The sequence below is a fragment of the Microcebus murinus genome, chromosome 18 (assembly GCF_040939455.1).
Source record: "Microcebus murinus isolate Inina chromosome 18, M.murinus_Inina_mat1.0, whole genome shotgun sequence".
NCBI lineage: Eukaryota > Metazoa > Chordata > Mammalia > Primates > Cheirogaleidae > Microcebus > Microcebus murinus.
The window spans coordinates 47,440,311-47,467,777 of record NC_134121.1 but is presented as its reverse complement, the minus strand read 5'-3'; the positions used below and the strand labels follow the sequence as shown (position 1 = coordinate 47,467,777).

The following is a 27,467-nucleotide window of genomic DNA, read 5'->3' as shown; positions in this document are numbered from 1 at the left end:
TCTCCATGTATGTATATCTAATCTCTTGGCAGACACTAATTTTGTTTTAAATATCTTGTGTTTTATGGTCTATTAATCAGATCATGGCTCATTATAAAAGCCAGCCTTGCCAGCTTATCAAAAATTTGAGAGAATTTTTCTTTTGCTAATGTAAAAAGAAAATACAATTATAATTTAAGTAATATTGGAAAAGAGGTTTTTCATCACAAAAGATCACCTCTGACATTTCTAGAATATTTTCCATGAGTAGATTGTTTTATCATGCTTAAATCATTGTCTACCACTTTTCTGGCCATTTACATAAATCATACAGCCTACTTAATGCAACTTTTAAAATTATTAGGCCGGATGCGGTGGCTCACACCTGTAATCCTAGCACACTGGGAGGCTGAGGCAGGTGGATCGTTTGAACTCAGGAGTTCCAGACCAGCCTGAGCAAGAGCAAGACCCCTGTCTCTACTAAAAAATAGAAATTAGCAGGACAACTAAAAATATATATAGAAAATATTAACCAGGCATGGTGACACATGCCTGTAGTCCCAGCTACTTGGGAGGCAGGCAGTAGGATTGCTTGAGCCCAGGAGTTTGAGGTTGCTGTGAGCTAGGCTGATGCCATGGCACTCTAGCCTGGGCAATAGAGCGAGATTCTGTCTCCAAAAAATAAAATAAAATTATTAATAAAAGTGTCTGTTTTGAAGATTTAATTATCTGTCCTCTGAGCTTATAATAAATTGCAAGAGAGAACACATGAAAAGATAAATAGACTATGGTTAATACTATTATATAAGAGATGAGGTGCCTACATAGCATGAGTTGAAGAGAGAAAGAGAAACATGAGACATTATCTAGGGATCTGTTGATAGTTTATATGAGAAGCAATAAGGATCATAACAGTGAAAATGAAGAAGGAACTTTAAACAAAAGATAAAATGTTTTGGGTCTGTGAACTTTTGAGAATAGTGATGCCCTTAAAACACACAAAAATAATGAGAAGGAACAGATTTGGAAAGAAGAGATGAACTTGATTTTGAACTTACTAAACCTTAGGTAAGGAAGTAAACCTAGATGAAACTTCCAGTAGGCAGAGGAAAGGTGAGTTTGAGGTCATAGAAATATATTTAGTTGTCATTTCTATAGAAGAGATTCTCACCAGAGAAGGTTTTATAAAGAAGGAGTCTGAGGACAGGAAGAATGGCTTTATTCATTTATTTATTTTATTATTTTTAAAAATTTATGTGCCCCCAACTTCCTGGAGCTAAAGAAGGAGCTAAAGAAGAAAATACAGAAGAAAAATAGTCACAGAAGTGTTAGCTTAGGATAATCCTCATACATTGAGATTTCAACTGTTTATTCCTTTTCCTAGCCTTATGTTAAAAGTTCCCAAACATTAATTTGCTACTTTCTTCCCTATTACTTTCAGAAAATGGTCTTTTTTATGCTGTCTTCATTTCCTATTTTTAAGTTACCCCCTTATCCTTGGTAGGTGATTATGTCACTCTTGTGACAATTATTTTTTCCTTAAATTTCAGCTGGGCGTGGTGGCTCATGCCTGTAATCTCAGCACCTTGGGAGGCCTAGGCAGGAGGATCACTTGAGGCAATGTGGTTTGGTCTTGATGAGTTCAAAACCGTCCTAAGTAACATAATGAGGCCCTGTCTGTACAAAAAATAGAAAAATTAGCTGGGCATGGTGGCACGCACCTATAGTCCCAGCTACTCAGGAGCCTGAGCCAGGAGGATCACTTGAGAACAGGAATTTGAGACTGCAGTGAGCTTCGATGACACCACTGCACTCTAGCCCTGCCAACAGAGCAAGACCCTGTCTTTAAAAAAAAAAAAAGGCAACTAAGGAGGCAGCAATGTTGTTCTGATGATTCTAAGATTGTTCCAAGTATATATGTTCCTAAGGATATTGTCCAGGTTCCAAATGTAAGCCTGATTTAGAAAAAAGCATAAATTTTAATTTTCAGTAAGAGCTACTACCACCTCTACTTTGTTAAAATATCTGATATTTACATTTGCTTCATTTAAAACATTTAAATCACTTTCATAATTACTACTGGAATGTTAACAGTAAAAATTAAGAATAAGACTGAAGCATTTGAATGTTTTCCATATCTCCTTCAGTAACTGATATCTGACAGGAAATTTTAAGTAATGGTAATATTTAAGAAGTCAATGATATTTTATTTTGTTAGCATTTCTTTCAATTCATATCCTATTTGCTTTCACCTGACTTTTAGCTTGAACTGTCCTAAATAATAGAGATCAAAGATGGTAAAGGAAAAATTGATAATTTAGAGAAGCATCAAGAAGAGTGTTCTCTGAATTTATATAAATATGATTTACCTTATTTTCTATACCAGAAATTTCTTTATAATAAATGTTTTGGGGTTTGTATCTCATTTCATCTGTTTGTTTCTCTCCACAGCAAGACAGATCGGCTTGCCAAAGGATCAGAATGTTACCAAAAGAGCCTTAGTTTAAATCCTTTCCTCTGGTCTCCCTTTGAATCATTATGTGAAATAGGTAGGTTTGTGGGGGTGGGAGTGGGTGGATTCCTCATTTCCTCCTTTTTTTACCCCTACTTAATTTTTGGAGGGTAATACAAATCATCTATCCACAAGAAAAATATTTAGTGGTTTCTTCTGTTTAGCCAATCCCCCTTTAATATCTTGTGTCTTCTAGAAGATGTGTTGTGTGTTTAACACATTAAATGCCATGTCAGTTGTATTCAACTCACGTTAGTTTTAAGCCTGGGGCCTCATGAAGCATATGTAACTCACACATCTCTTTACCTTGGGAGCTGTGTGAACTATTGTTCAAGTTGCATGTAACTCACACACAGAAAACAATAAAAAATAAAGTTTTCATTTAATTAGAAAGGATCATTTTGTTTTCAAAGTTTTTATTCTGTTTTCATAATAAAACACTGTGGCCCCAAGGAAAACTTATTTTTTTATTTCTTTTTTTTTTTTCCTCCTTTGCTGGCAAAGTAAAACTTACTTTTTTCTAGTGTGGCAGTCAATGTGTTAATCCTAGTCAAAATTGCTTTCTGACTAAGAAAAGAAATTAATAGGATTTCCAAGGAGATTAATAGAATGCCTGGAGCAGAAACTTGTAAGACCTGGACAATATAGAGAGAGTGTCTCATTATATATGCTCTAGTATGTGTAAAGGGCTATTGTAAAACATTATTATGTCTATATACAAAGAAGTGCTTCAACCTTTACTGTAAAATATGCTGGATTTTAACTCCTTAACCTCATCGCCTACCTTGAGAAAAATGAAATCTAGTGGTTTTCTGCTTTAAAACAAACACAGAAATCTGCATTTTTCTGTGATTTATTGTTTTTAAAATTAGCATCCGTATAGTTTATTTTCTAAATTTATATCTTTATTTTAGGGTAAACTTTTATGGTAAGTTGATGGAAGGGCTTTTGAGAGGTAAATTTGATGAGCAGAAGTGAGGCCAGGCACCGTGGCTTACCCTTACATTCCTAGCACTTTGGGAAGCCAAGGCATGAGGGTCTCTTGAGGTCAGGAGTTTGAGATCAGCCTGGGCAACATAGCAAGACCCTATCTCTACAATTAAAAAAAAAAAAATAGCCAGTCATGGTGACATGCACCTGTAATCCTAGCTACTCAGGAAGCTGTGGAGGGAGGATCACTTGAGCCCAGGAGGTAAAGGCTGCAGTGAGCTATGATTGCACTACTGCACCCCAACCTGGGTGACAGAGCGAGACTCCATCTCTTAAAAAAAAGAAGAAGAAAAAGTGGACAGAATTTTCAAAACTCTGGATAAAGCCTTACTTCCACTGATTTATCATACTTGAAGAAAATGTATCCCTCATTTCCTCAGTGGCAAACATTTTTTTTGTGTATGTGTGTCTTCACAGGTGAAAAGCCAGATCCTGACCAAACATTTAAATTAACATCTTTACAGAACTTTAGCAACTGTCTGCCCAATTCTTGTACAACACTAATATCTAATCATAGTTTATCTCACAGACAGCCTGAAACAGTTCTTACGGAAACACCCCAGGACACAATTGTAAGTGTATGATACTTTAGTGTTTAAAATATTATGAAAGCTACAACGAATGATCTGAGCTAAATAATGTATTGTAAATGACATGGTAGAAATTTTCTGTTTCAGGAATTAAACAGACTGAATCTAGAATCTTCCAATTCAAAGTACTCATTGAACACAGATTCTTCAGTGTCTTATATTGATTCAGCTGTAATTTCACCTGATACTGTCCCTCTTGGAACAGGAACTTCCATATTATCTAAACAGGTTCAAAATAAACCAAAAACTGGTCGAAGTTTATTGGGAGGACCAGCTGCTCTTAGCCCATTAACCCCAAGGTAAGTCAAATAAAAGATTTTTTAAAATGTAATGTAATACTAAATGATCTTATAATAATAATTCATATTACTAGTAATAGAAATTAACCTAAATAGCAACTTCCTAAATCACTACGGAAATAGGGGCAGTCTGTTTTCATAAAATGAAGTAAAAGAAATATAGCACATGTGATAAAAAGTTAATATTAAATACTAGACTAATTTTTAAAACTCTTAAACATGCCCTAATTAGCTAGTGTAGGCATTATATTATCAGCCAGATGCAGTGGCTCACGCATGTAATCCTAGCATTCTGGGAGTCCAGGGTGGGAGGATCACTTGAGCTCAGGAGTTCATGACCAGCCTGAATAAGAGTGTGACTCTGTCTCTACTGAAAATAGAAAAATTAGCTGGCCGTGGTGGCGTGCACCTGTAGCTACTCAGGAGGCTGAGGTAGGAGGATGACTTGAGCCCAGGAGTTTGAGGTTGCAGTGAGCTATGATGATGCCACTGCACTCTAGCTGGGCTACTAAGGGAGACTCTGTCTCTAAAAAAAAAAGATACTGTCTTTATGGTTGTACATCAGTGGATAGCAGTGAACCTCTTGAATGTTAGTACACTCATGATATAATCTGAGTGACATTGCTTTCTGTTAAAATGCTGTTTTTCAAAACATGGCGGAAGTATTGATACCTATCAATATGAAATATTTTGTCCAAATTATTAGAAGTATATGTATGTATAAATATAGGAACCCAGCCCAGAGGACACATATCCACAAGTACCAAAATAAAAACTTATATGCCAGAAAGATTCTGTAGTCCTGGGGCCAGGGAACATGACCATGAGATTACAACTTTAGAGATTTTCTCCAAAATTGGATCTGAATCCCTTAATTTATCCCAAATCCAAGAATTTGAAGTAATGTGATCATTTGAATCTTAGTTTTTATAAAACTACTTTATTTCTAACAAATCTCCTGAGATCAGTAGTTCTTGCTCAAGTTCCTTGTTTTCTCTTTCTTTTTTTTAATTTTAATTACGGTGGGTGGAATAGTCTATATTCACATTATTTTTAATCTGCCCCTCAGATCCTCACTGTCCCCAAGACTGATTTGCCATTCTCTTCCTTTTAGACCTTCTAATTTAAGTATACTGCTGCTTTATATATGCCTTGATGACTTTTTGACACCTTGATTTCAACCTCTTCTCAGTTTTGGGATTTTGCCATTAGAAACCCCAACTCCTGGAGATGGATCCTATTTACAAAACTACACTAATACACCTTCTGTAATTGACGTGCCATCCACCGGAGCTCCTTCAAAAAAGGTATTTTCCATGTAAAATGCAATTTTGGTACTGATTACAGCAATTTGTTTAAAATTTCAGTATGTTAAAGGTAATTTCAGAAAGACTCTAACTTTACATAATTGGTTTTGCCTTAGACTTGTTGATTTAAGTATAAGAGAAGGCCAGGCACAGTGGCTCACGCCTATAATCTTAGCACTCTGGGAGGCTGAGGTGGGTGGATTGCTCAAGGTCAGGAGTTCAAATCCAGCCTGAGCAAGAGCAAGACCTCCTCTCTACTGAAAAAATAGAAAGAAATTAATTGGCCAACTAAAAATATATAGAGGTTAGCCAGGCATGGTGGTGCGTGCCTGTAGTCCCAGCAACTCTGGAGGCTGAGGCAGAAGGATTGCTTGAGCCCAGAGTTTGAGGTTGCCATGAGCTAGGCTAACGCCTGGGCAACAGAATAAGACGCTGTCTCAAAATAAATGAATGAATGAATGAGAATGTCATTATTGTTATAGCCTCTTAGTTATATTAGGGGACACAAGGCTAGTTGCTCTTTTGAACAAGTAAGATTATAGCTCACAAGTTTAATTTATTTCAACATATAGCTAAATAAACATTCATATTTTTACTTATTTCTAAAAGTATTTACTTTTGATTTCTTTTTTTTTACAAAATTCTATCACTTTGAATATAAATTACAGAAATTATATCTGCCATAGTTTTTACTTGTCCTTATCACTGTATATGTTTTTTTTTTTTTTTTTTTTTTTGAGACAGAGTCTCACTTTGTTGCCCAGGCTAGAGTGAGTGCCGTGGCGTCAGCCTAGCTCACAGCAACCTCAGACTCCTGGGCTCAAGCGATCCTTCTGTCTCAGCCTCCCAAGTAGCTGGGACTACAGGCATGCGCCACCATGCCCGGCTAATTTTTTCTATATATATTAGTTGGCCAATTAGTTTCTTTCTATTTATAGTAGAGACGGGGTCTCGCTCTTGCTCAGGCTGGTTTTGAACTCCCGACCTCGAGCAATCCACCCGCCTCGGCCTCCCAGAGAGCTAGGATTACAGGCGTGAGCCACCGCGCCCGGCCTGTTTTTTTAATAGTTCTAATAATTACATTAAAAAATTTGCTCAGGTAAGGCCATATATATTTTTTTTTTTTAATTTTTTAAAGTGACTGCAATCATCTGGCAAGGCCATATATTTTTGATAATAAGATTTTTATGGTGGATCATAGATGTATAGTAAAATGAAAAATATTTGATGATATCCTTTCAGTAAATACTGCGACAGGTGTTCTTTTCATAATGTTCCTTTATATTAATTTATGGCAGTAGAGGCCAAAGTGCCATTTGTTCAAAGCATATCCATGGCACAGGATATCTTCTGTGAGAATTAAATTAGGTTACGTATTTAAAAAACTTACTGCTGTGCTTAATAGATGTCCAAGAAATGGAAGTTAAATAAGTCATACTAATATGTGAATAACTGATATAGCCCCTTTACCTTCCTTAGAAACGTGTTTCTTCTGGCCGGGCACGATGGCTCATGCCTGTAATGCTAGCACTCTGGGAGGCCAAGGCGGGTGGATTGCTTGAGCTCAGGAGTTCGAGACCAGCCTGAGTAAGAGCGAGACCCCATCTATACTAAAAATAGAAAGAAATTACTTGGACAGTTAAAAATATGTAGAAAAACTTAGCTGGGCATGGTGGCACATGCCTGTAGTCCCAGCTACTCGGGAGGCTGAGGCAGAAGGATCGCTTGAGCCCAGGAGTTTGAGGTTGCTGTAAGCTAGGCTGACGCCACTGCACTATATCCTGGGCAACAGAGTGAGACTCTGTCTCAAAAAAAAAAATTCAGCGAGTAATTAGTCACAGAAGAAAAAAATATGGCCTAGTGATAGAAATAAGGAAGCTGTTAAAGTGGCCTCGCTTTCCTAGGGAAAGAAACAATAGCGAAGGAGCACAGAGTATACCTAATTTAAAAACCGTGGGAGGATGACAGACCAGCAGATGAGGTGGTAGGACAAATAATCACGATTGTGTAATATTTTGGAAGTAATACAAAATTTCAGAAAGGAGTGATGCTCAATGATGTTGAATGCAGTAAAGGCCAAAATAATGCTTTTCGTATCTGGTGAGAAAGTGATTATTTGTAATATGCAGTTTAAGAATTATGAGGCCGGGCGCTGTGGCTCACGCCTGTAATCCTAGCTCTTGGGAGGCCGAGGCGGGCGGATTGCTCAAGGTCAGGGGTTCAAAACCAGCCTGAGCAAGAGCGAGACCCCGTCTCTACTATAAATAGAAAGAAATTAATTGGCCAACTGATATATATATATAAAAAAATTAGCCGGGCATGGTGGTGCATGCCTGTAGTCCCAGCTACCCGGGAGGCTGAGGCAGAAGGATCACTTGAGCCCAGGAGTTTGAGGTTGCTGTGAGCTAGGCTGACGCCACGGCACTCACTCTAGCCTGGGCAACAAAGCGAGACTCTGTCTCAAAAAAAAAAAAAAAAAAAAAAAAAAAAAAGAATTATGTACAGGATATTGGGTAACAGTTTTGAAGAAAATTATCTGGTGGCCAAAAACAATTCTACTGATATAATAGTCATAGATTATTATAAAGAAGCTAGGTGGTGAGAATAAATAGAAACAAGGTAATAATTCGAGAAAACAAAAGAGCCAAGCAAAGATTTTTTTTTTTTCCAAATGAGCAGAGATCAATTAATGAAAGATTGGAAAAACTGTAAAGAAATATTAACTCTAAAGAGCAATATCCTTAAAACTTGGAAAATAATTGGATGATTTTTGAAAATAACATAAATAATGATAATTTATGTTTTACGTAACAGTATATATTATGAACTCCCTTATTAGGAAAATGTAGATGGGAACATCATGGTGTCTTTTATTATTTACAGTGCATCTATAATTCACAAACCTTAGACTTTTTATGTTTTACAGTCTGTTGCCAGAATCGGCCAAACTGGAACAAAATCTGTCTTCTCACAGAGTGGAAATAGTCGAGAGGTAACTCCAATTCTTGTTGCACAAACACAAAGTTCTGGCCCACAAACAAGGTATTTATCATATTAATTAATTGTTTAGCTTTTTTTGCTGTAAAACTTGATTCTTTATATTTCTTCAGTTTAGGTAGGCGTTGACTCTTGTGATCTAGAAACTATAATATTTCTAGATATTCTAAAATAATATAAATTTTGAATATGTAGAATTTGAAACTTGTAATTTATTAGTCAAGCACAGATAGGTTCCATAATCCCCTTCCCCCAGTATGCATATCTGTAAACAGATTATAAAATTAACCTTCAAATAAATCTTCAAATAATTAATTTATTTCAGCCAGGTGAGGTGGCTCATGCCTGTAATCCTGGCACTCTTGGAGGCTAAGGTGGGAGGATCATTTGAGCTCGGGAGTTCAAGACCAGCCTGAGCAAGAGCAAAACTCCATCTCTACTAAAAAGTAGAAGGAAATTAGCTGGACAACTAAAAATATATAGAAAAAATTAGCCAGGCATGGTGGCGTATGCTTGTGGTCCCAGCTACTCGGGAGGATGAGGCAGAAGGATCACTTGAGCCCAGAAGTTTGAGGTTGCTGTGAGCTAGGCTGATACCACAGCACTCTAGCCCGGATAACATAGTAAGACTCTGTCTCAAAAAAGCAAACGAACAAACAAAAAATTAATTTATTTCCACACAGAAATGGTGTTAAATGGGATTTCTTTTCCTCTTCAAGAACTCAATTAAATTATAGCTAATATTTTAAAAGAAAATTATAATTTTCTCTGTCCTTTCTAAAATAATGAACATATGTCTAAATTTTAAAACACAGTATTTTAATATACCTTGACTATGTAAAAGGCCTCTATGTTCCTGTAATCAGGGGTAGTAAATCTAGCCATGACAGCCAGCTTACGTACACTGATTGCCTGGGTCTCTGTTATAAGAAGGAATTTAAGGCCTCCTGAAGAGCGGTAGTATATAGTCTAAGTATATGCTAATCCTACAGAATATATAAACATAATTACTGAATTGTACATTTCACTTAGAACTAAACAAATATACTAACTGCAATAAACATCAACTCTTAATAATTTTGTTTTCTTGGTAATTTTGATTCCATTTTATCTCCTTTATTATCTATATTAGTTTTCTAGGGCTTCCATAGGAAAGTACCACAAACTGAGTGGCTTAAAACAATAGAAATTTATTCTCTCAGTTTTAAATCCCATAAAACTGAAAACCAAGGTGTTGACAGGGTCATATTCCCTCTACAGTCTCTAAGGGAGGATTCTACCTTGCCTCTTCCAGCTTCTGATAGCCCCAGGTGTTCCTTAGCTTGTGATAGCAAAACTCAGTACTCTTCCTTGTGTGTCTCTTTATCTAAATTTCCCTCTTCTTATGAAGACTTTGGATTAGGACCCACCCTAATGGCCTCAACTTAGTTACATCTGCAAAGGCCCTATTTCCAAATAAAGTCACTTTAACATATACTGGGGATTAGAGCTTCAATGTATCTTTTTGGGAGTCATAATTCAGAACAGTATTGCCTTGTTAGGAATTACTCTTTATTTTGTCTTTCTAGAGATTGCTTTAGGGTTTGTAGTAGGCTTTTTTTTTTTTTGAGACAGAATCTCACTGTGTTGCCTAGGCTAGAGTGCTGTGGCGTCAGCCTAGCTCACAGCCACCTCAAACTCGTGGGCTCAAGCAATCTTCCTGCCTCAGCCTCTCAAATAGCTGAGACTACAGGCATGCACCACCATGTCCGGCTAATTTTTTCTATATTTTTAGTTGTCCAGCTAATTTCTTTCTATTTTTTAGTAGAGATGGGGTCTTGCTCTTGCTCAGGCTGGTCTCAAACTCCTGAGTTCAAATAATCCACCCACCTCAGCCTTCTAGAGTGCTAGGATTATAGGCATGAGCCACCACACCCAGCCTAGTAATATTGTTTCTGTTAAGAAATCTATAGTCATTCTCATTTTTGTTCTTCTATATGCATTTGACTATTTTAAGATTTTCACTGATTTTAAGCAATGTGATTATGATGTGCTCTAGTGTAGTTTTCTTCTTATTTCTTAGCCTTTGGATTCATTGAGCTTCTTGGATCTGTGGGTTTATAGTTTTCTTCAAATTTGGCCAATTTGAGGGAATTATTTCTTCAAATATTTTTTCTATCTGTGTTTTTCTCTCTCCCTCTGGGACTCCAAGTACATGTGTATTAAATTGCTTTAAGTTGTCCCACAGCTCACTAATAATACTCTTTTTGTTTCCAGTCTTTATTCTCTCTGTGTTTTCATCTTGGATGGTGTTTCTTGCTATGTCTTCAAGCTAACCAAATATTTCTTCTCTAGTGTCAGATCTGCTATTAATGTCACCTAGTGTGTTTTTTTTTCTCTCAGACATTCTTTCATCTTTAGAAGTTTGATTTGGTTTTCTCTTTAACATGCCCATGCTTTCTTCTACCTTCTTTAACATATAGAATATATTTATATTAGTTCTTTTAATGCTCTTGTCTACTAATACTTTGTAATTTCTAAGTCTATTTCTTTTTTAATTTTTTTTTTTGAGACAGAGTCTCACTTTGTTGCCCAGGCTAGAGTGAGTGTGTGACATCAGCCTAGCTCACAGCAACTTCAATCTCCTGGGCTCAAGCGATCCTACTGCCTCAGCCTCCCTAGTAGCTGGGACTACAGGCATGTGCCACCATTGCCCGGCTAACTTTTTGTGTATATATTTTTAGTTGGTCAATTAATTTCTTTCTATTTTTTTAGTAGAAACGGGGTCTTGCTCAGGCTGGTTTCAAACTCCTGACCTCGAGCAATCCACCGCCTTGGCCTCCCAGAGTGCTAGGATTACAGGCGTGAGCCACACCCGGCCCTAAGTCTATTTCTTAATGATAGTTTTTTTCTCATCATTGTATGTGGTATTTTCCTGCTTTTTATGCCTAGTATTTTTTGATTGGATGCTAATTATCATAAATTTTACACTGTTTGGTTGCTGGATATTTTTTTATTCCTTTAGGTATTTTTAAGTTTTATTCTGGGATGTGGTTAAGTTACTTGGAAACAGTTTGATCTTTTCAGGTCTTTTTAAGTTTTATTAGGCAGGAGAAGAGCACCTTTTAGTCTGGAGCCTCTGGACTCATCTTGCACCACTATTGAGGCAGTAGTACCCTCTGAGTACTCAACTCAGTGGCCTATTTAGTAATGAAGTTTCTTAACTCTTGACTATTGAAAGTGTGAGCTATTCCCAGCCTGAGGGGTAAGCTCTTGTTCTATCTGCTCCTTTTCAGTAATTCCCCAGCTTTGTGTGGTTTCCTTGTTGCAATACCCTAATATAATCCTGATGCTAACTATGCAGACCTAGCACAGACTCCACAGGTTAAGGTCACAGTCTCCAACAAGAACTGTAAGAACTGTCCAAACTGTCCTTAGTTCAGATACCAGTTGTAGGTTCTGGGTTCCCTAGGCCCACTCTCATGTCTGACCAACTAGATATAAATTTGAGGGTTCCCACTATCCCCTCACATTCAATAACTATTAGAGTGGCTCATAAAATCCAGGAAAGTGCTATATTTAGGATTACAGTTTTATTATAAAGGATACAAATCAGGACCAGACAAATGAAAAAGACACATAGGGTGAGGTCTAGGAGGATCCCGAATATAGAGCTCTCATATCCTGCTTATGAAGTGCTTATGCACCCTCCCAATGTATCAGTGTATTCACAAACCAGGAATTTCAACTGAGCTTTGATGCTCAGAGTTTTTATTAGAATTTAATTATGTAGGCATGAGTGATGGAACCATTGATCACATCATCAAACTTAATCTCCAGCCACCCTGCTTTTCTTGAAGGAAAGCTGCTGTCACTGGCTTAAAGCCCAGGCATTCCAGTCACATGGTTTATCTTGACAGCATGGCTAGCTCCATCCTGAAACTATCTAGGGGCCACTATGAGTCACTTCATTAGTTTAATCCCAGGCTTGGTCCCAGGGTCTCACCATGAATAACAAAGACACTTCTATCACTTGGAAAATTCTAAGGGCTTAGAAGCTGCCAGGAACCTGGGACAAAGATTAACAAATTATTTCTTATATAATACACACCTGCACTGATCAGTTTTCAACTGGGAAACTCCTTTTGTATCTTTCTAGGCCCCCTCTTTGTATTTCTCTTCTCTCTGGTACTTTGCCCTGGAAATTCTAGCTGCTTTGACTTTCTTGAATTCTCAACATTTTCTTCTCAACCCCAGGAAACCACTGAGCTCTATTTGCATTCTTCTTCCCTGCACTGTGACCTCTAAACTCCCCTCAGACATGTGTTGCCTATTGCCCAATGCCTGAAAACCATTGTTTCATATATTATGTTTACTGTTGTAGTTATTTGAGATGGAAAAATAAATCTGTTCTGTATTACTCCATCATGATTGGCAGCAGAAGTCTGTTCTTTCTATTTAGAAAGTTGTTTTTTGGAGATTGGTTTGGAGATGATTAAATGGCATAGTACTAAATGGCATAGTACTAAAATGGTATAGTATTCTTAGCTAAATCATCCAAGAAAGTTTGTGTGTCATCATTTTCTTCATGTAAATTATCCTCCTAAAAAGGTATTTATTGGTAACTACCAGAACACTCATATTTTATTTTAAAACCATAGTACAGTGATGCTATTTTTATAAACTTCTTTGACCCTGACTCAAGTAACTAGTAGGATTTCCCATAAATTATTAACTATAAACTGTGTAGCCCATAAACTTATGTGCTCTCAATTAGATCATTTCAGTTTTAAGTTTGTTGTATTTCTAAGAAGGGAATTCTTACATCTGAGGGGATTGCCTTTAAAGTAAAAATGCGTCCCAGTGATTATCTATCTGTGTAGACATATTTTATGTGATGCGACCAGTGTTTCAAACTCAGTATCCTGCTTCATTTTTCTGGTGCCTCAGAGTTTGGTCATTTTTGTCTTACATCAAGTGGGCCTTTGGAACTAACAGAACCCTAACAAAAATTATTATAACATACGAAGAATTTGTCTTTAACTTCCCAACCCCAGAACCCTCTTACTATTTTTAATTCTATCTCCACAATATTTGTACCCTCATGCAGTCTTCTGTTTAAAGCAATCTCAGTAATCTTCTCAGGTTTGTCCTCCCCATAAACTGCTTCATGATATAAAATTATTCATTTCCACTTCTCATGCAAAACTCTTTTCTATAATTAGGTAATCATTTGACAGCATAATTCATAGTTGTAGTATAAATGACACGTAGTTGTTCCTACCAAATAAAGGATATTGTACTTGTAAAAATGAATTGGCCAACCCAAATGAGCTCACTTATTAAAATACCTTCATTGGGGCCCTGTCTTAGAAAATTGTTAAAGATATCCCTGGACATTCTTTACTCACTGGTCAACGTTTCTTATTTTCAGAAGTTTCTTTGACCCAGACTCAGCTAACTAGTAGGGTTTCACATAAATTATAAAATATGAACAGTTTAGTCCATAAACTTATAGACTCTCAATTAGGTTGTTTCAGGTCCTAAGTTTGCTTGCTTTGTAAGAATGTAATTCTTATATCTTAGGTTTTGCCTTTAAAGTACAAATGTGTCCAAGTGATTATTAGACTCCTTTTGCTCTAAACAGAATAAACCTTTGATGTAGCTGCTTAAATTTATAGGAAATAACTTCTTAAGTATTAGTTGTTCTAGTAGTATTTATTTATTGACAAGTAACCCACATTGGACTATCCATGCCCAACTATTTTCTCCTTTTTACCTAACTTGTTATAGTTGCAAATGAAGGCAAAAGATAATTGGTTTATAGATGGGCTTATTTATTGACCCAGAATTTTTATGTGGATTGTTTTTAAAGTAGTAATTTCAGATAGGGTGAAGATCTGTGCTATAATCTTTATCATTTTATAGTAATATGAATCATTTTTAAATCCTGAGTTTTCATAGAAGCACCAGAAAAGGACTGACCAAATTCAACAACTTTAAAGTACTTATATGATTAATTCATATTTTTGATATACCTGAATTGAAACAATAGTTAATGGTCATAAACCAAGTGAAAAGTAAATGGCTTCCTTTATCATTTTTTTCTAGTACAACACCTCAGGTATTGAGCCCCACTATTACATCTCCCCCAAATGCACTGCCTCGAAGAAGTTCACGACTTTTTACTAGTGACAGCTCTACAACCAAGGTAATTTAAAGATTTCTGTATGTCACATTTACTTAATGCTTCCCCCACTAAAATTTCTGTTCATTGATGACTCCATCACTAATAAGTAAATAAAGAGAATATTTAAAAAATTTTAAATTATTTTTAATTTGGGGGGCCATCTATAATTTTTGTGAGTTGTCTTAGTCCTTTGGTAAATGTTATATAATATTCTTGAAAGAACAAAATTTTAATAATGGACAACAAATCGTTAGGGCTGGGGGAAGGTTGTAACTGTTAAAGCATAGCAAAAAGCATTTCTTTGTGTGTGGTGATGGAATAGTCCTGTATCCTGATTGTGGTCATTAAGTACACAAATCCATATAATAAAATTTCATAGACTTATATGTATATATAAGAGTTCATATAGAAACTGATGAAATCCAAATAAGGTCTAGTTTACTTTATAATTTCCTGGACGTGTGATGTAGCATGGTTATGTCAGATATTATTAAGGGAAGAGTGAATGGAAATTCTCTACATTTTCTTTGTGACTTCTTATGAATCTTTAAATTGTTTCAAAATAAAAAAGTTGTTGGAGGGCCTTATTTGTTAAACCTTTGGTAAATTTTCTTGGCCCATTAACAAATATGGATGATCTTTAACTTTGACATATTAAGTCAGATTAATAGTTTTATAACATCAATTGTAATGCTTTGAGACAGTATTATATCTATTTTTCTTTTTCTTTTTCTTTTTTTTTTTGAGACAGAGTCTTGCTTTGTTGCCTAGGCTAGAGTAAATGCCGTGGCGTCAGCCTAGCTCACAGCAACCTTAAACTCCTGGGCTCAAGCAATCCCTCTGCCTCAGCCTCCCAAGTAGCTGGGACTACAGGCATGTGCCCCTATGCCCGGCTAATTTTTTCTATATATATATTAGTTGGCCAATTAATTTCTTTCTTTTTATGGTAGAGACGGGGTCTCGCTCTTGCTCAGGCTGGTTTTGAACTCCTGACTTCGAGCAATCTGCCCGCCTCGGCCTCCCAGAGTGCTAGCAGGCGTGAGCCACTGCGCCCGGCCTATTTTTCTTATTTTTATGTTTATTTATTTATTTTTTTTAAGACAGAGTCTCACTTTGTTGCCCAGGCTAGAGTGAGTGCCATGGCGTCAGCCTAGCTCACAGCAACCTCAAACTCCTGGGCTCAAAGCAGTCCTGCTGCCTCAGCCTCCCAAGTAGCTGGGACTACAGGCATGCACCACCATGCCCGGCTAATTTTTTCTATATATATATTAGTTGGCCAATTAATTTCTTTCTATTTATAATAGAGACAGGGTCTCGCTCTTGCTCAGGCTGGTTTCAAACTCCTGACCTCAAGCAATCCGCCCACCTCGGCCTCCCAGAGTGCTAGGATTACAGCCGCGAGCCACTGCACCCGGTCTGTTTTCTTATTTTAAAATAATAAATGAGATTGTGGTATACTTTCAGAAGGAAGCAACACTTAATGCTGACTCAGTCTCTATTAGTTAATGAAATTTATGTTCAGAATTATTGCATTTAAAATTGAATTACTGTGAGCTGGCCATGGTGGCACATGCCTGAAGGCCCAGTTATTCATGAAGCTGAAGCAGGAGGATCACTTGAGCCTGGGAGTTCAAGGCTGCAGTGAGCTGTGATCACACCACTGAACTCCAACCTAGGCAACAGAGCAAGACCTTGTGTCTGTAAAAAATGATTGAATGACTTTGAAGATCTTTCTTTTTATAAAATTTCTTCTGAAAAAATATATTTAATCAAGATTGTACATTTATTTTATACCTAACAATTAAGAAAGAGTTGAGGGGAAGTCTAAAACACAGCGGTATATATAACAAGTCTGAAATTCCCCCCCCCCCACTTTTACAGGAGAATAGCAAAAAGTTAAAAATGAAGTTTCCACCTAAAATCCCAAACAGAAAAACAAAAAGCAAAACTAATAAAGGAGGAATAACTCAACCTAACATAAATGACAGCCTCGAAATTACAAAATTGGACTCTTCCATCATTTCAGAAGGGAAAATATCCACAATCACACCTCAGATCCAGGCTTTTAATCTACAAAAAGCAGCAGCAGGTCTGTTTTAAATGGTTGATATCTTCTATGTATTTTATTTTATTGTATGTTTATTTTATGCAAATTTCTTTATGTTCATCACAGTGCCTTTATTGTTTTCTATATAGATATTGGAATTTTTAACATATTAGTTTGTCATTAACATATCTAGAAAACCAAACTGTTTTATTGTGTTTTTTTTTCCTTTGTTTACTATATTGTTTTCTCCTAGAAGGTTTGATGAGCCTTCTTCGTGAAATGGGAAAAGGTTATTTAGCTTTGTGTTCATACAACTGCAAAGAAGCTATAAATATTTTGAGCCACCTGCCTTCTCACCACTACAATACTGGTTGGGTACTGTGCCAAATCGGAAGGGCCTATTTTGAGCTTTCAGAGTACATGCAAGTAAGTAAGAAAAACAGTTATATATGCCTTTCTAGAGATAATTTAAATTTAATTAAAATGCTCATGCTTAAGAAGGCTAAATCTAAAAGGTCAATATTTATTATGTAATGTCTATACATTTATTTTCTTAGTATTTATAATTTATAGATACAATTCTCTCTTGTGTTAAGGGGTGAGTAATTGGGGCTGGACGCGGTGGCTAATCCTAGCACTCTGGGAGGCCAAGGCAGGAGGATCGCTCGAAGTCAGGAGTTAGAGACCAGCCTGAGCAAGAGCAAGACACCATCTCTACTAAAAATAGAAAGAAATTAGCTGGACAACTAAAAATATGTAGAAAAAAATTAGCCGAGCATGGTGGCACATGCCTGTAGTCCTAGCTACTCAGAAGGCTGAAGCAGAGAGATTGCTTGAGCCCAGGAGTTTGAGGTTGCTGTGAGCTAGGCTGATGCCAGGTACTCTAGCCTGGGCAACAGAGTGAGACTCCTGTCTCAAAAAAAAAAAAAAAAAAAAAAGAGGAGGATGAGCAATTTAAATTCTTTGAGATTTCTTAAGATTTGTAAAGAACCAAGTCATCAATACATTCTTATGTGGAATACTTGTACACTACACAGTTGGATCTGAAAATACATATTTACCATGTAATAGATATTTATAATCTAAATTCTTTATGTGTACAGAGTATTTACTGAGATGAATTTTTGGCATTTAATATGTTTCATAAACTTGAATGCTATGAAGAAAATTATATTTAATTGAGGACACAAAGTCCTCATTGCAAAGCTTTTATTATTTTAATTTTAATTAAATTTATAATTTATCTATTTATGCCAGAAAAGGAGAGGATGATTAACCTTAAGCCAAAGAAAATTCTAATTTCTAACTTAAATTACCTCCTAGTCTTCCTTCCCAAAACATTTTCTCCTCCTGCCCCTTAAAATTAAAAAAAAAAAAACACTTTAAGAAACCTATATATTAATAAAATATTTCTAATATGAACTATTTAAAGTTGATATAAGGCTACATTTTTGCTCAATTTACTTTCAGTTCATTTATTCAATATATATTTCAGTGCTTATTATGTCCTGCCTAGACTTTCTTCTAGACTCTGTAATAAAGCTAGACAGATAATTTCTTTCCTCTAATACAGCTAGACAGACAATTTCTTGCCTCTAATACAGCTAGACAGACAATTTCTTGTCTTTATGGAGCTTACTTTATAGTAAAAGACAGATTGTAAGCCAGTAAATGTAATTGGGCATGTAGCAATAAGTCATATGAAGAAAAATGAAGTGTGGTAAAAGACAGGGATAATGAAGTATGGTCCTGTTTTTTTGTTTGGTTTGGTTTGGTTTTTAAGTGTGCTGCTCAGAGAAGGAAAGTTACTCCTCCCTTCATGAGCAGTGGGAAGATCTAGGGTGGAGTGTTCTTCCAGGCAGAGAATATATGGAGAGGATACCTATTCGTGTAATTCTGAATGGTCCAAAAAAGAGGGTTGGAGACAAAACATTGTATTCATTGCTAGAAGACTTGTGTTCCGACTGATACAGTATTTACACAGACAGGCAAAAGCTGTTTGAAAAGTCTTTTCAAAATTATTTCTAGTTTATTTATTCACAGGTACTTTAAAAACATGAATTTTGCTGTTTCCCTAGTCATAGAGCAGTGACTCAAATATTTAACTAAAGAAAGCTTTTGTTTTAACTTAGTATTACAAGTTTTTCCCCATTTTTCTTTTTGTCTATGCCATAATCACTTTTCAAAGGAAAGGATAGATTCTGAAGAATTTAAATCTAAAAGGTACTTGTGTTTGGTTGGTGGTTAGGTTTGTCATCTTGTAATCAATGTCTATTTGAGATACTTATCTTTATAATTCTTTTTTTTTTTTTTTTTTTTTTTTTGAGACAGAGTCTCGCTTTGTTGTCCAGGCTAGAGTGAGTGCCGTGGCGTCAGCCTAGCTCACAGCAACCTCACACTCCTGGGCTCGAGTGATCCTTCTGCCTCAGCCTCCCGAGTAGCTGGGACTACAGGCATGTGCCACCATGCCCGGCTAACTTTTTATATATATATCAGTTGGGCAATTAATTTCTTTCTATTTATAGTAGAGACGGGGTCTCGCTCTTGCTCAGGCTGGTTTTGAACTCCTGACCTTGAGCAATCCGCCCACCTCGGCCTCCCAGAGAGCTAGGATTACAGGCGTGAGCCACCGCGCCCGGCATCTTTATAATTCTTAAGAGATTTCAAGGAAGTTACACATCTGATCATCAAGCTAATTCTAGATGCCATATGGCCATTTCTTGGAATTAAGTACCCAGTTTCATTTTTTTGCTTTGTTTTTGGTTTTTTTTTTTTTTTTTGAGACAGAGTCTTACTCTGTTGCCCATGCTAGAGTGCCCTGGCATCAGCCTAGCTCACAGCAACCTCAACTCCTGAGCTCAAGAGATCCTCCTGCCTCAGCCTCCCAAGTAGCTGGGACTACAGGCATGCGCCACCATGCCCAGCTATTTTATATATATATATGTGTGTGTGTGTGTCTTTTAGTTGTCCAGCTAATATCTTTCTATGTTTTTAGTAGAAATGGGGTCTCATTCTTGCTCAGGCTGGTCTCGAACTCCTGAGCTCAAATGATCCACCCGCCTTGGCCTCCCAGAGTGCTAGGATTACAGGCGTGAGCCACCATGCTCGGCCTAAGTACCCAGTTTTAGAAATGGTCTTTTCTTATTTTCTGTCATCTTTATTCATTAGGAACAGTCCAGATATTTCCTGTTAGTGAACTAAACTTTGAGAATTTTGAACTTACTAAATTGATAAACTAGGAAATTAATTGGTTTTATATAACTAATAAGCCTCAAACTTTGGGGGGAGAGAAGCACATTTCCAGGAGCTGTGAATGTGCTATGGAAAAAACTTGACCAGATATCTGAAGTCAACGAGAGAGTGCTGCAAAGGAAAGGGTAATTAGTAGATGAGGACTACGATTCCTAACAGGTGCAGCATTGGTGAGTGTGCTCACAGCTCAACATACCACAGGGTTGGTAGCTGTTTTAACCTGTTTCTTCCCTAAAGTTTTCAACACAACCTCTCAATACAAGTCAGTGCAAAAAATAGGGCTGTGTCATAGAAATCATTCTTCTATCATCTTTCCTGAGATAGTTATTCTGAAAGCCATTATGAAAACTTGAAAATGTTTTTTTTTTGAGAAGAAAATACCGACTTTTAAATTGTAACTTTGTTTAGATTTCTCTTCTTTTTGCTAGAAACTTAAATTTTCTTTTCAGCATTCATGTTCTTACCATGGCTTGTGTATGAAAACTACATTAAAAGTTAATATGATTACATTAATATTTGATCTGTCATGAAACATTGCTCAATTTGTCCTGTGTTGTTGTTATTCACATAAAAATCATAATACAAGGCAGTATTTAGCGCCTGTGAAGACAGTGACCAATGCTTTCCTTGTAAATGTTTCCCCTTACTAGTTTTTGTATTTCAGGCTGAAAGAATATTCTCAGAGGTTAGGAGGATTGAGAATTACAGAGTTGAAGGCATGGAGATCTACTCTACAACACTTTGGCATCTTCAAAAAGATGTTGCTCTTTCAGTTCTGTCAAAAGACTTAACAGACATGGATAAAAATTCTCCAGAGGTATGTTAACCAAAACACTTTGCTTATGTGATTACCTTTTGATCACCCTTAACAAATGGAGATGAATCAAATAGTTCAGATACTGTTTAGCATCACCCGCATTTATTTCTCTTCTTTCTCTCCATCTAGGCAGAGACTCAGGAGAAGAGAAAGTCCTAGAATATATGGTACAGATTCATAATTAGAAAAATCACAAAGCAGACATTTCATTTAGGATTAATCAAGATTTGATTGCATTAAAGTTGCTGTTGTCACAAAGATTAGAGTTCACTGAATAGAAGTTATATAGATTGAAGAAATTGTTAATTTTAAATTAAAATAAATTAGTACCATCATTTTTAAGACATGGACACAATTAATTTATGTGCTCCAATCTTGTAAACATTGTATTTCAGTGCATCTCAGAAGTATTTAGTGATACTTTTGTAAGCTATTTAAGATACTATTTAAGCTTAGAATTAAATACAGTCAATTCCCATTATTCACAGTAATTTATAGTCGCTGTCATCAGTGAATTAGTGATATTTAACCATTGCTTATAAGAGAAATATATACATGTATACATCAAGATTATAAGTTATAATCTTGAATCCTAAAAACAACTCATCCTGGTAGATTCTATTTTCTTTATTTTACAAAAGAGAAAATTAAGTTCAGAAGTGGGACTTGGTTAAGGCAACCCTACTAAGGGATGCCAGCTGTGGGATTCAAACTCTCTCCAGCTGTTCCCAGAACCAGAACTTCTTGCACTGCACTGAACTGCCCCCTATAGTCTCTGTCCTTTGGTCATCTCTTTGTGAAAGCTGAAACAAGAAGGCAGAGAGTCACTTTGACCTCAAATGAGAAATGCTTTGGACAACTCAAAGGTTTAGTCCACCAGTGACTGTGAAAGTGCTGCAAGTATCAGTTTTGGAGTTTACACATAAATTTTAGCAAGCAGGCATTTTCACAAATACAGAATCTTGGCTCGACGCAGGGCTCACACCTGTAATCCTAGCCCTCTGGGAGGCCAAAGCAGCAGGATTGCTTGAGCTCAGGAATTCAAGACCAGCCTAAGCAAAGGTGGGACCCCATCTGTTCTAAAAACAGAAAAATTAGTGTGGCATCATGGCCCGAAACTATAGTCCCCAGCTACTTGGGAGGCTGAGGCAGGAGGATCACTTGAGCTGAGGAGTTTGAGGTTGCAGTGAGCTGTGATGATGCCACTGCACTCCATCCAGGGCGACAGAGCAATAGTCTGTCTCAAAACAAAACAAAACATAACAAAAAAAAATGGAATCTGTGAATAATTAGGATCAACTGTTCATCTACTAAAACTCTCCAGTTTTTGTCTTTCTGTTCTAAGTGGGATCTAAGGCTTGATTTTGTTTGGTTAGAAAAAATAAAATTTTAATTGTATATTTGTTTTTGTTCCCATTTTTTAAGGCCTGGTGTGCTGCAGGGAACTGTTTCAGTCTGCAACGGGAACATGATATTGCAATTAAATTCTTCCAGAGAGCTATCCAGGTTGATCCAAATTATGCTTATGCCTATACTCTATTAGGGCATGAGTTTGTATTAACTGAAGAATTAGACAAAGCATTAGCTTGTTTTCGAAATGCTATCAGAGTCAATCCTAGGCATTATAATGCATGGTAAGTGCTAATGAAATGCAAAGACAAAGTCTCATTGATGGAGCTGGTGCTCAGTAATTTTTCTTGTTAGATACCTCTTTATTGTTATGAATTTGGATACTAATACTTAAGGATGGTATATATATATTAGTCAATAGCTTTGAACCAAAACGTTTTCATGTGAAATGTGTATGTTTAACAAACTCTTAAAACTCTTAAAGGATCTGATAATAGAATACCAGATCCTTATAGTTTCGGCCTTTTCTTCTGCCAAACTTTTGCAAATACTATAGTTGGTTTTATTACTTGATTTGTTACTTTTTCTTAGAACACTGAAATGGTGATTAAGATAAAAAGTGGGAAAGTGGAGAGGGATAGTATACTTCACTTACTGGATAGTAGAAAACTAACATTGAAAAAAATCCACTAGTTGTTGCTCTTTCTAGTGTTACAGTGTATTGAGTTATTCAGAACTCAGTTTATTAAATAGTATCTCCATTTTACTTTTTTGTACTTGTACATAGACAAAATAGGAAGTTACTACCTGGTTCATATTATTATCAAATGAATAAGATATGAAAAAAAATTGTCCTTATTTCTGCCTCAACAGCATATTTGTTGCTGGCATTTATTGTATATTTTTCTGAACTGACTTACATAGTTTAAATGTTAAGAAGTATAATTCTGAAATCATAACTCTATGGTAGTTTTTATGTCAGACATGGTTATCTTCTGTGTTAATCATTATAGCAGTTGAGTTTTATTCTGTTTGTCACTAAATCTAAAGCATTAGATTACTAAAATATTTTTTGGTTTGCATATATATTTGTTTTGCCTGGAAGATGTAAAAAAAAAAAAAAATGCTAGCTTTTACTGAAAAGTAAGCTTTTACTGAAAGATACTAGCTATCTTTACATGAAATAGTAAAGATTGCTATACTGCCTTCTCTTCAGATAGTTGTGAGTTCTCTGTAATATTTTAAGAACTCAGGTCTTCATAGGCCCTTTGTTGATTTTAAATGTGTAGGGTATGTTCTGTTTTGTAGTAGTTGCATTTTTAAAAAACTTTATCAAAAATTGTGTTAAAAGGAAGACTATTCAGACTGGCAAGCTTTTACTGGAGGAATTTAAATACTGAGTTATTTAGGTAATTCTAAATACTAAGCAAATTTATTATTCTAACTCCAAAGTAAATTGCCTATCTTTTGTTATCTCCTCCTTCACCATCATTAGCACAGAGTTTTTTATATCTTTTCTTCACCTATAATGCCATTATAAAAAATCCACTCAAAATAGATGCTATTTTTTCTTATTTATTCGGTACTTATTCCCCATCATTATCATCTAGTTATGGACAAGAGAGGTCTCCTTAATGTAAACCATCCACACTATATTCATTTGCTGTTTCAAAAATTCAAGAGAAATACCTGTGTGTCAACCTCATACACTAAATAAATAGCCCTTTTTTTTCAATGCTATCCTTCAGAAATGAGATATAACCTTTTTAAAATGATGATTTTGAGGACTACAAACTTAGGAGCATGTTTTTGATAACAGTAAGTGAGGGAAGGAAAGCTGAACTTGACATTGTATGCTACAATTATAATATAAAATACATTTGGACAAAGAATATAGAAATAACATTGTTAGAAGTTCAGGCTTTAGAATCATAAAGGAAGGATCTGGTTAAAATCCTTATTAGCTATATAGCTTTCATCAAATTATTTAACTTCCCTAAGCCTTAGTTTCCTTATTTAATAATGAGGATGATAACACCACCTCCCTCCTTCTGGATTTCTCCTAGAATTAAATGAGATAATTAACAGAGTTCTTGGTATACACATAGTAACCACTCTGGCTATTAAATCTAAATTGTAATGATAGGTTTAAGGATGCAGTTTCTTTTCTCCTTATCATAGTTTTGATTGATTTGAATTACTGTTTTTACTTATAAGATGACTCTTCTAAAATGCTTTAATGATTTTTATCATGATTGATACTTTTTGTCTTCTCTCTAAGGCCATCAGATATTTTCACTTTTTTTTAAAATGCCAAGTTCCATACATATCCTTTTACTAGTTAAATGAAATTAGCAACCAAAAGTTCATATCTTTAAAATTATACTTTGTTTTATACTTTTAGGTATGGTTTAGGAATGATTTATTACAAGCAAGAAAAATTCAGCCTTGCAGAAATGCATTTCCAGAAAGCACTTGATATCAACCCTCAAAGTTCAGTTTTACTTTGCCACATTGGAGTAGTAAGTAGCTTTCTAAGCATTATTACTCATTTAATCTCCCTTTTGAAATATATTTGTTATTGACTTAATTGCTATAAATTGGGGCTTTTTGCTACTGTCGAAAAACAGTATCCTGGAGTCTTTAACAGCCAAAAATAACACCTTTTTGGCTTGGCATAAAAAAATATTATGGGAATGCCCTTAATCCTTGTCAAATCACTTAATTTCTCTGAACTTCCATATTATGAATGACAAATAATACCAGCTTGCCTACATCGTAGGGTTGTTACATGACTCAAATGAGCTACTTCGTATTTTTTTTTTTTTTTTTTTTTTTGAGACAGAGTCTCGCTTTGTTGTCCAGGCTAGAGTGAGTGCCATGGCGTCAGCCTAGCTCACAGCAACCTCAAACTCCTGGGCTCGAGCGATCCTTCTGCCTCAGCCTCCCGAGTAGCTGGGACTACAGGCATGCGCCACCATGCCCGGCTAATTTTTTATATATATATCAGTTGGCCAATTAATTTCTTTCTATTTATAGTAGAGACGGGGTCTCGCTCTTGCTCAGGCTGGTTTTGAACTCCTGACCTTGAGCAATCCGCCCGCCTCGGCCTCCCAAGAGCTAGGATTACAGGCGTGAGCCACAGCGCCCGGCCTACTTCGTATTTTTGATAGCCTTTTTCCATATGTTGATATTTAGCTCCTAAAATGAAGTAGGTAATAATTTAAGATGAGTGATTCCCTGTATTGAAGCCTCTGAGTGATAATAGGGTTTGTCATAATTAATTAAAATTCTTGGTATATTTTTTCTTTTTTTTATTTCATTTTTCCCTCCTCTACTCTGAAGGAAAAAAACTCTTAGTATATATGTGCTGCCAAAGCGAGCACATAATTAAAATTTTTATAAGGCAATGTGGATTGCCATTTTCATATTTATATTTTTTCAAATATATCTGATAATTGTACTTTAATAGGAGAAAAGGTATGTATGTTTATTTGCTTTTTAGAATTGCATTTATTTGCCAACCACATCTGTCTGTAAAAAAAAAAAATAAATAAAAAAAAAAAAAAAGAATTGCATTTATTAGTTTCTTTGTAAGTATGGTACCTTAAGTTTTTTGAGTTTTTTCCTTTTGTTGGGTTTTTTTTTTTTTTTTTTGAGGCGGAGTCTCACTTTGTTGCCCAGGCTAGAGTGAGTGCCGTGGTGTCAGCCTAGCTCACAGCAACCTCAAACTCCTGGGCTCAAGCAATCCTTCTGCTTCAGCCTCCCAAGTAGCTGGGACTACAGATATGTGCCACCATGCCTGGCTAGTTTTTTCTATAAATATTAATTGGGCAATTAATTTCTTTCTATGAGACAGGGTCTCACTCTTGCTCAGGCTGGTTTCGAACTCCTGACCTTGAGCGATCCTCCTGCCTTGGCCTCCCTGAGTGAACCACTGGGCCTGGCCTTGTTTTGTTTTTAATGAGGCTAGTCTGAATTGAAATTAAGTTCTTGTTCTTACCCTCTCATCTCTCTCTTCTGCTTCCTCTTCCCCTCCCCCACCTATTTTTCTCTCTCTTAGCAAGTCTGGCTTTTCTGGGGATACAAGATGAAAGAATTATGTTAGTTTGGAATGTCACTATTTTGAGGAGTAAAGAATTATAGTTCTTTATCAACAAAACTGAAATTGGCCATGGTAATTTTCTTAAAAATTTACATGATAACTTCTTTTATAGTTAGATACTAATCAAAAAATATAAAGAAACTATATCTACTTAAAAATATTTTGTTTGTCATTCCTTTATTTAAAATAAGCAAATCAAACTTGAATAACTCTTGACACCTTTGGGTACAGTGGGACTTTTTTAAAAGTAGGTGTTCTTGGCCAGGCGTGGTAGCTCACACCTGTAATCCTAGCACTCTGGGAGGCTGAGGCGAGAGGATTGCTCAAGGTCAAGAGTTCGAAACCAGCCTGAGCAAGACCCTGTCTCTACTAAAAATAGAAAGAAATTAATTGACCAACTAAAAATATATATAGAAAAAATTAGCCAGGCATGGTGGCTCATGCCTGTAGTCCCAGCTACTATGGAGGCTGAGGCAGAAGGATCGCTTGAGCTCAAGAGATGGAGGTTGCTGTGAGTTAGGCTGATCCCATGGCACTCACTCTAGCCTGGGCAACAAAGTGAGACTCTGTCTCAAAAATAAATAAATAAATAAAGTAGGTGTTCTTCTAAAGTTATTGTGGAACAGGTCATTTTAAAATTTTTACTGGATTATTTAAACACATTTTTGGATATGATAGTATGCTTTTCTCTTTTAGGGAACTAATATTTAAGGTCTCGATTCTGTGGGCAGAGTATTTGGCCACATGTAGTTAATAACTTTCTGCAAAGATCATTGCATAAGTAAGTTTAACAACCAGATGTTGGTAGTACCTGTTCTCACATTCTTGTGACAATATTTGTTAAAATTCCACAGCCACATCTATTCACCCCACTTGATTTTTAACATATAATATGTCTAAGGAGGAACATACCAAAATATGAATATATGTACACATGAATGAATAATGGGGCTTGTTACTTTTTTTAATCTTTTAAATTTTTAGTTACTTAACATACCTTAAATTATTTGCTTCCCAGGATTAGAGATCAATGATTTATGATTATGTAAAGCA

At 36.0% G+C, this 27,467-nt stretch overlaps 1 protein-coding gene across 5 annotated transcripts in view; it reads left to right on the top strand.

Annotated features, from left to right (window-relative positions):
* The window catches only part of CDC27 (cell division cycle 27), a 69,811-nt gene that overhangs the window by 28,169 nt on the left and 14,175 nt on the right, over positions 1 to 27,467 (top strand). For 2 of the 5 annotated variants that reach the window (XM_075994657.1, XM_012751077.3), the window contains 11 exons: positions 2,431 to 2,528; positions 3,899 to 4,053; positions 4,159 to 4,370; positions 5,563 to 5,677; positions 8,586 to 8,719; positions 14,765 to 14,864; positions 16,725 to 16,932; positions 17,144 to 17,316; positions 20,807 to 20,959; positions 22,385 to 22,593; positions 24,714 to 24,831. In XM_075994657.1, the coding sequence (XP_075850772.1) occupies positions 2,431 to 2,528; positions 3,899 to 4,053; positions 4,159 to 4,370; positions 5,563 to 5,677; positions 8,586 to 8,719; positions 14,765 to 14,864; positions 16,725 to 16,932; positions 17,144 to 17,316; positions 20,807 to 20,959; positions 22,385 to 22,593; positions 24,714 to 24,831 (1,675 nt within the window). The remainder of the gene's footprint in view (positions 1 to 2,430; positions 2,529 to 3,898; positions 4,054 to 4,158; positions 4,371 to 5,562; positions 5,678 to 8,585; positions 8,720 to 14,764; positions 14,865 to 16,724; positions 16,933 to 17,143; positions 17,317 to 20,806; positions 20,960 to 22,384; positions 22,594 to 24,713; positions 24,832 to 27,467) is intronic. The other 3 variants (XM_012751079.3, XM_012751078.3, XM_020280859.2) reach the window with 3 other exon arrangements.